Source organism: Camelus ferus, chromosome 34 (genome assembly GCF_009834535.1).
Source record: "Camelus ferus isolate YT-003-E chromosome 34, BCGSAC_Cfer_1.0, whole genome shotgun sequence".
Lineage (NCBI taxonomy): Eukaryota > Metazoa > Chordata > Mammalia > Artiodactyla > Camelidae > Camelus > Camelus ferus.
In genome coordinates this window covers 5,850,782-5,863,259 of record NC_045729.1, presented here as the reverse complement: position 1 = coordinate 5,863,259, position 12,478 = coordinate 5,850,782, and the positions used below count along the sequence as shown (strand labels likewise).

Below are 12,478 nucleotides of genomic sequence, written 5' to 3'. Positions count from 1 at the left end.
GGGAAAAAGGGACTTGAATTTCATAGGCTCCATCAGGATTTTTCTAGCCCATTGAGGGAATGCACTCTCTGAAACTGCCAGCAGGGATGACAGGACAGAGAATTTTACCACCGGGCTTGCTTTTGGTAGAAAAGACAGAAATACAGAAAGACCACGGAGGGGTCAAAGTCAGCTGTCAAGTGTCTCCCTCGCATCCCACCAGCGCAGCATTCAACCCTCCCAGGGCTCCATGAATCTACGTTTTGTACCAGGGCCCAAAAGACTGCCACCGAGTCACCTTGCAGGCCCTGCTGCTGCCGGGGTGGTGACATACACAAAGGAAGAGCCGTGCTGGCTAATCCGGCTATTCTCGCTCACCCGTGGGGGCTTCCCGATTCCCGGCCAAGTCCACCCCTGAAACTGTCTAACACTTTCAAACGCTCTCTGCTTCCCAGCCAGCTACATATGGCCTATGAGACTGGCCTGACCGTGCCAAGGCCGGGCTGTCCCTCGGCCAGCTGGCAGCAGGTACGGCCACAGTCTGTGGCGATGAAGACAGCACTTCAGCGAAGCAGGCACCTTCCCCAGACAGGACTCCTTGGAGCCAACTGAGAGCCTCGGCCCCAGCACCAGCTGCCCTTTCGCCAACCGTCAGTCTGCAGCCAGCGACCGGCAGCGGGGGGCAGCTCGTTCAAAGTGCTGCTTTTCTTCCTGGCTTGGTGGCATCAGTTCTTGTGTGTCTGAAGCACTCGGTGTTTCGCCCTTATAATAAGGAGCCACAGAGGCTATCCTTTAAACCACTAGCGCATTGAAAACACTGAGGCCTAAGCACAGGACAAAACTGCGCACCCCAGCGTGAATGCTAAGGTGTGTGCTCGTGTTGAAGTGAAGTGGTCACGACGACTCTTTCCTTTAGACAGAAACACGGACTGACTTACCCTCCCATCTTGCAGTCCCCAGTTCCACCTTTCCAGGCTCTTACAAACTTCGGATTGGCCCACAGGGACACTGGATTAAAGCTTCCGCTTGAAAAATAAGGTCCCACTGGGCTCAAGATTACAAAGAGCAGGGCTTTGGTAGGCTTCTTGATTCCCAGAGAAGGCTGTAATAAAGTAAAAGCACACACAGCGGTTCATTTAAAACGCAGACACCAGTCTCCAAGTCTAGAGCAGATCTGTAACTACCTCCCAGAAGGGGCCACGTAAGGACAGCCGCTCCTTCTAAAGAGAGTTACACAAAGCCTGATGGTCTTCCCCTTCTACGAAGAAAACACCGAGAATGGTTACTTCAGTTTTCACTTTGCTTTGCTGGGTTATCGTTTTAAAAGTAAAGCAGCTTTGTCGATTTCTCTTATTAGCAGGCTTTTTAGAGGAGAAGTATATTTTTAACAACTGGCCATGTATTAACCTCTTTCAATGTTGCATTGATTGGGAATTGAAAAAGGGAAGAACCCAGACATGTCGCTGGCAGGGGAAAACCTAAGATTTGCTTCTCTGACCGCATCAGGACACGCCAGGGCCCCCCGCAGATGTGGGCTTAGGGGAGTGTGCCAGAGCACACTTCGCTGTGGCAGACACCAGGCAGCAACAGCATAGCTTCACTAGAGGCAAAGACACCGGACAAGAGAAATCCTTCCACGCAAAAAAGACAGAGGACGAAGGACTCAGGAATTTGTGTCAAGAATGACAGAGAGAAAATGGCCTTTCCTACAAACACTGGAAAATCACAAGCCAACAATGCAAAAATCATACAAATTCTTCCAGCACAAAAGTAGTTATACGGAATTAACTGTCAGCTGTTTTTTAAAGAGGAATATTGATAGGCTGAAAAGTTTTGAGGGCTAAATATCAGAAAGGCAAATAAAAGGTCACTGGGCTACTCTGTGCAATTCAAGACAAAACCACACGAGTAAGAAAACAAGTCAGGGTTGTTCCACTAAACGTCTTGGTGTGTAAGACGTGTGTCCTGTCTTCACTAGAGCCTGGTCTGTCTGGACGGGGCCAGTCGTGGGTCACAGAAGGGAGAGGAGACTGAATTCCAGCTGACAGTGTGATTTTTGTAAGGTTTGATGAAACTGGTTGAATGTGGACCTGGGGATAGATTTTTTTTCCTGAATTGTATCCCCTCTTCCACTGCCTATTAGCTGAAGCCTCCTCACCCTACTTACTCCCAGGCTGTCAAGAATCAGGTAGGTAGAACATCCGTGAGCATAAAACAGCGTGTTTGTGTATGTGCACACTGATGCCGTCAGCAAGGCTTACAGACCCTGGGAAGTGGGAAGCTGAGTTCCACCCGCACTCATGCAGTGAACACGGGACCACACAGGGCTTGGCTGGCCAGAGCAAATGGCTGATTTGTGACAGATAACCAAGTTAAAGAGATTAGCCGGCAAGCGACAATAGATTTGGGGTTTTCTTCTCATTCGTGTTCTTTACTGGGGGTTGAAGAGGTCATCCCCACAAAGGAAGAGTAGGGAGCCTTCAACTCCATTTGCTTTTCTTGGTTTCATTATTTGGAAAAGAAAACCTAGGGGTAACACATACATCTTTGATAAAAATGTGATAAACACTGACTATCCTATCTCGGCACTTTCATTTACCTACCAGTTAAGTAAATATACATCATGTCAGGAGTGCTTTGAAGCTTAAAACTTAAAAAAAATTAACCATTGTAATGACAAATTAAGCGTCTTAACATAATTTAGAAATATAATATACAGGACACAGTCTCACAATGTACCTAGCTTTTCATTTTCTAAATAAAACAGCCTGTTTATGGACAAGCTGACAAACGTTTTATTAGCTACCACACGAATGCCTGGACACATGTATTTTTTTGCAACCTGCACTCTGTTAAAAAAAAAAAAAGTAATAATACCTCATCATCATGGAATTTTTTTTGAAGTTAAATTTCATCCCATTCATTTCCTTCCTCGATTTTAACTGAGAGGTAAACTTGCATTTATTCCACTAGGTGGGAGTAGAGAGAGCACAGATGGAAAACGGAATAACGAGCATTAAACCTATTCCAGAAAAGATTACCCTGATAAACCTTTAAGTCACACTTTAGTTCTTAGCAAGCAGGCAAATTACAGACTAGAATTTTTCAGTGCCGAGAGAAAATTGTTCATGTGCACTAACATTTTATTTTCTGAAATTTAAGCAAAGTCAAACTCGTGTTTTACCTGTATTTCAAGTACTAGTGTTCACCTTCATCCTTAAATGATTATTTGTATCGAATGTCTTTTCATGAAAAGAGCTCTGTGACTTTACTGAGAAGGGTCACACTGCTTTCATGAGTGAGAATAAATAAAATGTAACTTTACGGATCAGGAAGGGAACTTGGCAACTGGGTCTGTTTCTACACTCAAGAACTATTATTTGTCCTTAGTCTGAATTCTCCCTTCTTTCCTAGAAAGCAATTTAAATTCTGTGCTACTGCTGTAGTTAAGAGTAGTCGATAGTATAATATTAACCCAACGGCAATGAACAAAATTCTATGATGACCAGGTCAGGCTTCTGATTAAATAAAACAAAAGCCGCATAAATAAAAATACGGACAATAACAGCTGATAAGTTATGTAGATCAGTTTCAAAGTCTTATTTTGATCAATTTTTAAAAACTCTTCTCTAACAGTTTCTTGGATTATTTCAATACATAAAGAATTGATAGGGGTTTTAAGAAACGCCACAGAAAACGAGGAACATAAAAATCTCAGATGCGAAGTTGACTTTGAAGTTGAAATTCTGATGTGTTCAAAAAAACAGACTCTTTTTACTTTTTAAGTTACACCTCACTAATAGTAAATTAAAAAAAATATATATGGGTATTAAATATGCATATGTTTGCACAGAATACCAGGACACCTGGGTGTGATGGAATACAGACATTTCACAGCGGAATTACCACTTGTTTGTCGCTGAGATTACTTTATAGAAAGGTAAGATTTCAGAGGTGATCTGATGGCAGCAAGCGCTCAGCGAGCTGAGAAAGGTACTATTTATTAGTCCTTGTTTTGGCCTGGAAGGCAGAGAAACACAACAGCCATGCAGACTTGAGAACGATTCTGCCAGGCAAGGCAAATAAAAGATAGAAGAAATAATGAGACAGGAGGGAAGGGGGCAGGGCACAACCATTAAAAGAAGGACACAGCCGTTGAGGATATGACATAAACTGGTTAGACCCTACTAACCCCAAGATGGCAGAAGACTCGATTTCCAATAGAAACTTGAGCCCCATTATATGCTCATTGTAATATATTAGCATGCTAAATGACACTCTAGGTGTCATGACAGTTCTGAGGCTGACCACAAAAGGTCACAAAGTCCCAATTCCTGGAAACCCCGCCCCTCCCCCAAAGTAGTTGGAATAACCCTCCCACTTATTAGCATATGAAATTACCCAGCTCATATATACTCACAACCCCATCCCATGGGGCCTCTTGCCTTCTGAGAAGGCAGTGGAGTGTGCATCTCCCTGAATAAATCTGCTTTTGCTCTACTTTGGCTTGCTCTTGAATTCTTTCCTGTGCAAAGCCGAGGACTCTCCCTTGGCAGGGTGTGTCCCAGGGACATGACCGTCCTCACATGCCCCATTCTCCTGCAACACATGCAGGGCCTTGAGTGTGAGTCACAAAGGGGAGGGGACACCAAAGTCATGGAATGTTTTTGTAGGAAAAACTAGTTGGTTTGGTTTAAGATTAAAAAATTACAACCACCCTCAATAATTACACAGGACTTTTTGGTTTCCAAGACATTCCAGAGACATTATCTCTTAAAATCCAACAATCCAGGAAGTTCAGGGTTCTAATTCTTATGAAGTTGGAGAAACTGAGGCTCAGATGATTTGTCCCAAGTCCCACAATTATTAAGCTCTAGATCTTCTACTCTTAGTCCAGAGCTCTTTTTTCGATACCAGAGTTTGAAAAAAACGAATCAGTGAAATACCCAAAATTTCCTAATGTGAAGAGTTCAAAGCAGACCTTCCTTCCATGCTCGGCCTTCACCACAGCCCTCGAACTCTACACACCCACGTTCAAACCATACAGAACCCTTCTGATTCCTCACTTTCCTACCTCGATATGCCTTCCTGCACTGCTCCCTCCACCTGGAACAATCTCCCATCACCCTTTTTATGGACTGAAATGTACCTTCCTCCAGACGTATACATTGAAGCCCTAACTCCCGATGTGACCGCATTTGGAGATAAGGCTTTGAAGGAGGTAATTAAGGTTAAATGAGGTCTAAAGGTAGGGCCCCAATCCTGTAGGACTGATGTCCTTAGAATAAGAAACACCTGAGCATGAGGACCACCTTCTCCCCTTCTCCCCACCCCCTCAAGACAGAAGAAAGGCCCATGGGGGACAAAGTGGACGTCTACAAGCGGGAAGTGAGGCTTCACCAGAAACCAACCCTGCTGGCACTTTGATTTCCAACTTCCAGCCCCCAAAACTGTGAAAAAAAATTTTAGTGTCTAAGACACCTCATCTTTGCTATTGTTATGACAAACCCAAGCCGACTAAGACTTCCCCTCTCCGTCTTACATAATACAAACCTTTCTATCTCAATTTAAATGTCATTTAATGTCAATTCAGGAAACGAGCCCCCTTGACAGGGCGAGGTGCTTGTGTTACGTGGCATTTCAGCATCCTGCACTCCCTGAAGTTTAGATCGCATACCTCCCACACCTCCCACACTTTCTGGCAGCTGCTTACTTAGTTCTCTGCCCTTTGCTAATGTGCATACGCCTTGGTGAAGTGCAAGGTCACCCCTGTCCTCTACACGTGGCATCCTATGTTGCTACACCAGGTGTTTAGTTAACATTTGTTGAACACTGTCCACCTCAATAAGATGTTGTTTATGGAAAAGGGCTGTGAAAACAACTGAGATAACTATTTACCAAACTTGAATTATTTTGTTTTAAAAAAACAAACAAACAAAAAAACCTGTTGCTAATCCTAACGTGTTGCTTTGACATCACAGCGAAAACGTTCCTGTCTCTTGTCTGATTTCCTTGAGTGCTGGCCCCTAGGCTAACAGGTGATTAATACGTAGACACTGAAAGCAAAAACCCAGAATTTTCTGAGGCTTGCTATAAAATAGGGTAGGGGTAAGGGTTGAGTTTGTTTCTCAGCCCTGTTCAGAGAGAAAGACAGTATACTTTCAACACTGGACTAAAACAAGGCAAATCACTCAATTCTTTCTTTCGTTTTTAAATAAGAATGATCTTAAAATTTCAAAAAACACAGTTAAAAAGAAAACTAATGCTAAGGTGAAAAAAGACAAAAAGAACACTTAACTGTTTTATCTAATGTTATATAAAGGCAGTAATAGTAACTGCTCACAGGGTTGGTACAAGGATTAAATAATCTGTGGAAGGTACCAGGGCCTGATCTTTTGTAATCCAACAACTAGCAATTGTTATTTTTTTAATAAATAATACTTGATAATAGTAATAATGGTAAATAGGTACAACACGTACTGATCCACGGGGCGTGCAGATGACACTAAGATGACTGTAGATGTGACCACTGAATTAGATAGCACTCCATGTCCAAACTGTGGAGAATGGGGACTTGGGGGAAGGACAAGGATGATTATCCTGGTGGTGTGGGACATACAGGTTGGTAGACGTGAGATCAATCATAAACAGAAACTGCAGCATGAATGATTAAGCAAGGGGTCAAGAACACTCAATGAGGAAGGACTCAGGAGGAGCCAGAATGAGTCGCTCTTAGAAAAGCCATTCAGCGTTGCCCTTTCTGAAGTAACTCCGGATCAGAGGTCAGCAAACTGCAGCCCGCGGCCTGGGTTTTCTTTTTTTCTTTCCTTTTTTTTTTTTCTTGAAGTTTTACTGGAACAGCTTCTTTCATTCACATGTGGCCTAGTGCTGTGTCTGTGCTAACAAGGCAGAGGTGAGTAGCTGCAGGGAACACAAAGCCAAGACTATTTACTGCCTGGTTCTTTACGGAACAAGTCTGCCAGCCCCCTGTCTGGAGGACAGGAACATGCCACAGGAGGGTCTGGCCTTAAAACCAGGATCTCCTCACGGACCTCGCCTTAGTGCTCAGACCTGGACTCTGTGATTCCACCCAGTTTGGTTCAGTGGCCTGGGCCCAAATCGGTATCAGGCTGGAATAGAGACGGATAAGACCAACACAGGGAGCTGACGCCTGCAGAGGTCTTAGTTGATGAAGGGTGAAGGATGGTACCGAGGGAAGAGCCTGCACAAAGACAGGGGTGTCGATGGCACAACAGTGCATGTGGGATGCCACATGCTCGGGAGCAAGCAAGGCGTGATGCTCAGCTGTCCCTCCATCGTGTCACATGTCACTGCCTGCCGACACTGTCACCCTCGGACGTAGAACCATGACAGAAGCAGAATTTGGGAAACCTTTTGACTATTTTAACAATCCGTTCTCCCTTTCTTCTGCACCACTGCCATCAGCTTAGAAATATGCCGTGATAGCTCCTGCCTAAAACAGGCACACTCCCTTTACCACGGCCCCACTCCTACCTGCGAGACTGTGGGGCAGAACTTCTCACAGGGCATATCCAAACTCACGATAATAACCTCCCCTCCTCTCCTTCTCTCCTGAGCCCATGACACCTGGCTGTCAGCCCCAGCATCCCGCTAAAAGATGCTTATCAAGATCACCGAGGAGCTCCATGTTGCCAAACCCAAGAATCAGTTCTCGGGCTTTATCTCACTGGCTCCATGGGAGGGACTGGCCACAGTTCATCACTGCTTCCCTGTCCTTTACTTGGGGCTCAGCACCGCACGCCCTCTTGCTTTCCTGTCTACCTTCCCAGCTGCTACTTCTCAGACTCCTCCGCTGACTCCACTTCCTCTGCCTTTCTCCTACATGCCAGCCGGCCCTAGGGCTCTGTCCTTGCCTTCTTTTCATCTCTGTCTACAGTTCTTCCCTTGATAATTTCATCCAAGCCCTGGACTTTAAAGGCATTTTATGCCGAAGACTAGAATGCATCACTTAAGCTCCCAAATCTCCCCAGACATCCACCCACCCACTTTGTACCATGGGCTTAAATTCTCGTGTCCAAACCTGAAATCCATTCCATCCATTATCACTCCAACAGATCAACAGAATCCTCCCTCTTTCACGCTCCCCAACGTATAGTCACTAACCAGGTGCAGCGGCCCAAAAGGAAAACCTGACAGCTTCCCTCTAACACTCATACCCGATCTATCAGCAAAATCGTGTGAGCTGTAAAACTATCCTTGAATATATGTCTTTATGTGCGCTAACCGGATAGGTCCATAGCACAAAAGTCTGCATTTTTGAAGAACCTCAAATTCAATGTTCCTACTTTACTCAATTTATTAATTAATAGTAGTTCTTATGTTTATTATATTGACAACATAATGGTTGATCAATAGGACCCTGGTTATATAAATTATGCTACCATATTTCACAGATTCTAAGATGTCCACCTGTGATTTCACATTTAATGTCTGAACTCAGCACTCTACAGTTGCTACTGGCAATATTAAACACATGCAATTCAGTATTTTCTTGCAAAGCAACAACCAAGTCTTCTAATGGGATCGTCTGGTAGGCAGAAACCCTTAAGATAAAACTGCGTTAGCTTTTGTTATTAAGATACATGCAAAAATAAATGTGCTTATCACAAGCAGTGTAACTGATTTCATTTCAAAGAATCAGAGGCTGGTATGACGAATTCATGAATCACGCAGGGCTACTGGGAAGTGCTGTGTCATAGGTCAACCGGCAATGTCTTTCTGTTTCAGTGCACAAGATGATTCTGCCTCTTATAATTTACAGCATCTTGTATTCAATTAAGTACAGCATAATGTACAATGGAATTTCCCACACCTAGGAAATTGGGGCGAGGGGAAGTAAACGAATCAGTTTTTTTTTTTTAATGGCAAAAGACCTGCAAAGGCATTTCACAAAAGGATTTCCAACAGCCAGTAATGAAAAGGTACTCAACATAATTTGTCATCAGGGTTGTAATGAACATTACAACCACAGAGCAATAAGACTGCCTATATCTAAAAGGGTAAAATTAGTAAGACAGTGCCAATGTGAGTACTGATACTGTCTTAGTAATTTTATGTAAGTACTAGTGAAGTAAGCCAGAAAGAGGAAGAAAAATACCATAGGATATTAAGAAAAAAAAAAGGACACAAGGGAACTTATTTACAAAACAGAGACAGATCAGAGACATCGAAAGCAAACTTCCGGTTACTAGGCAGGAAATGGGGAAGGGAGGGATAAATCGGGAGTTTGGGATCTGTATATACTGACTACTATATGTAAAATAAACAAGTTCCTACTGTACAGCACAGGGAACTATACTCCATACCTTGTACTAACCTATAATGAAAAAGAATATGAAAATGAATATGTATATGTATAAATGAATCGCTACGCTGTACGACTAGAATTAACACATTATAAAGGGACTATATTTCAATAAAAATTCACATTTCTGCAAAAATAAAATAAAATGTGTATAGTAAGCCCGAAAGCAACCATTAAACAAACAAAAAAAAGACAGACTGTCTGACTCTATATCATAGAATCCCAGGAGTCTGGAGAATTTACTAAAGCACAGAGCTGCGTGTGTCAGAGAACCACAAACTAATACCTTTCATGAGCATTGACATAGAAATTCCTCACAAAATATTTGCAAGGTGAATACAGCAAGAAACAGTATGAATTATTCACCGCAATCAAGTAGAACTCAGCCCAGGAATACAAGGTTATTTTAACATCCAGAAGTTAGTTAATCTAATACACTGTAACAGAATAAAGGGCAAAAACCACATAACCATGTCAAGACATTTAGTAAAAGCATTCAACAAAACCTAACCTCCATCCATGACAAAAACTCTCAACAGACTAGGAATGGAAGAACCAGATCTTAGAGTGGAAGAGTACCTCTGGTAACTAGAAGGTAGTGCTTTGAGATTAGTAATGTTTCAACAAACTTTAAAATCACTTCCTCTTATTCTAAAGTTAAATATTGTTTAAAAACTCAACAGATAAGAGATAGGGTTCTACCTAGAGCAGCACAGGGAGTTATATTCAGTATCTTGTGGTAACCTATAATAAAGGATATGAAAGAGAAAAAAATATATATGTGCAAAACAATCCCTTTGCTGTACACCAGAGACTAACACAACATTGTAAATCGATAATACTTCAATGTAAAAAAAATCTCAATATTAAAATGTCAGAAGCTTAAGAAGCAGATGACTTTTAAAAATTGTCCCAATTCTCTAAAGCTTATTAGGGAGACTGCAATTCATGAAATTCATTATCCGGCTCCAGTCTTTCCATTATCCAGCCTTGCAAAAGGCATCAAAAGGATGCCAAAGGACCACTTAGGTACTTACCCTATGGTGTCCTGTATTTCCCTACTATTTGCATTCATACGACCCGGTAGAGAGAGAACCTGATGACCAGCCTCGCAGAGAGAGTGGCTAGACTACAGCAAAAGAGCTCTGGCCCAGGCTTTCTCTTCCTAAAAGCTCCATATGCCACACCCCCTCGTGTGCCACCCACGTTCCATTTCCCCGCAACAATTATCACTCATATGGTCCGTCCTCCATAAGGCCATCCCAGCTCAGTAGAGGAAGGAGACCAGGGACAGAGTCTATATTTCATAGCACATACTCAGCCACACAGATGGCCTGGGCCACTGCAAGCATGCCCTTCTTCTGCAAAGGCACCAACCAACAGACTGCGACTTACCGGGAGACCTCACAGCCATGTTGTAAGCTTGTCCCCCTATGGCTCTCAAGTACTTTCCCTAACACCCACTGTCAACTTTATTTTCCACATTTCCTATGGGGTGAGAGGACCCTCCAACTCTTTCTCCTTACCAAGCAATCCCAAGACTTCAAGAAAGTGAAAATAAAAAGGAGCAGCTCTCTCTCCTCCAAATTTCAAAAGCATCAGCACCTTGACCTTGGAGGAGTACTGCCAAGACAGGAGGCACTCATTACACTGGTAAACCGAGGAGATAATGGTTAGTCTTGGTTAGGGGAAGGCAGACAGAGACAGCCTTGCTCATTCCTTGACTCCTCTGTTGGTGTCTGTGGCTGTGTTTGTACCACAGTGACAGACCTGAGTAGTGAGAGAAACCACATGGCCCCCAAAGCTTGAAATATTTACTATGTGGCCCTTTAAAGAAAATGTTTAATAACCAGGAGAAAGGAGTCATTAATGATGCTACTGGGAGGCCATTTCAATCTACATACTAAACACTTCACACAAGAACAGACAATTTGCCCACGAAGGTACCCCAAAGCAAGGAGTCACTATGTACCTCAGTTCCAATGAATGTAGGACGAATATACAGACTAGCAGATGTTGAATAGGGGACCCACTCTTGATCCACCTTCACAAGCTGCCGAATACACTCTAAAAGCTCTTGCTTGTCAAATGCCTGGAAGAATGAAAAACATAATGAATAACGCAATTTTCTTCCATTGTAGCAATAAGAAATGATCCTCGTGAAAGCTTTAGGCTGTTTTTTTTTAAAAAAGTAATAGTAATAATAAACCAAACAAATTTTTTTTTTTTTCCTGTGACTTTTTCCTCCCAAATTGTGATGGAATGATTGGCTATCCACCTAAGGAAGATTAAAAAAGTGGTTCCCTACCTCTTACCATCCCCAAATACCAGCTATAGTTTGATTATATATTTAAATGTGACAAAACATTAAGACATAAAAACATGCAAAATATCACTGTCACTTTAAAGTAAAAAAGATTCCTTAAATAAGAGACATATGGCAAAAATCATAAAGGAAAAAAATGGATGCAATCTGACATTTAAAATTCAAGAAACTCTGTTCTTCAAAAGATGTACAAAGAAACAAACTGGAAGAAGTTATTTGTAAAATATAACCAACAAAGGATGGTAACTGGAATATGTTAAGACGACCTGCAAATCAGTAAGAGACAGAGGACCCAATAGGAAAATGGGTGAAAGTAAAGAGCAGTTTATTTCTAAGGTGGAAAAGGTTTTCATAGACTAGATGGGTGACAGTATGTAAAATAAGTAAGCCAGAAAGAGAAAGAAAAATACCACATGATGTCACTTATATGTGGAATCTAAAAAAAAAAAAAAATACAAACAAACTTATTCACAAAACAGAAGCAGACTCACAGACGTAGAAAACAAACTTATGGTTACCAGCGAGGAAAGAGGGTGGGAAGGGATAAATTGGGAGTTTGAGATTTGCAGATACTAACTAGTATACATAAATAAACAACAAGTTTATACTGTACAGCACAGGGAACTATATTCAACATCTTTTAGTAACTTATGGTGAAAAAGAATATGAAAACAAATACATGTACGTTCATGTATGACTGAAGCATTGTTCTGTACACCAGAAATTGACACAACATTGTAAACTGCCTATCCCTCAATAAACCTATAAGAATATTAAATTAAATTAAAAAAAAATAAGTAGATGCTACTCACTTGGCAGGGCAAAGA

At 42.2% G+C, this 12,478-nt stretch overlaps 1 protein-coding gene across 4 annotated transcripts in view; it reads right to left on the bottom strand.

Annotated features, from left to right (window-relative positions):
• BCAT1 (branched chain amino acid transaminase 1) overlaps positions 1–12,478 on the bottom strand; it is an 82,502-nt gene that overhangs the window by 28,295 nt on the left and 41,729 nt on the right. For all 4 annotated transcript variants that reach the window (XM_032472892.1, XM_032472893.1, XM_032472894.1 and 1 more), the window contains 2 exons: positions 11,298–11,417; positions 918–1,081 (listed from right to left, as the gene is read on the bottom strand). In XM_032472892.1, coding sequence (XP_032328783.1) covers positions 918–1,081; positions 11,298–11,417 — 284 coding nt within the window. The remainder of the gene's footprint in view (positions 1–917; positions 1,082–11,297; positions 11,418–12,478) is intronic.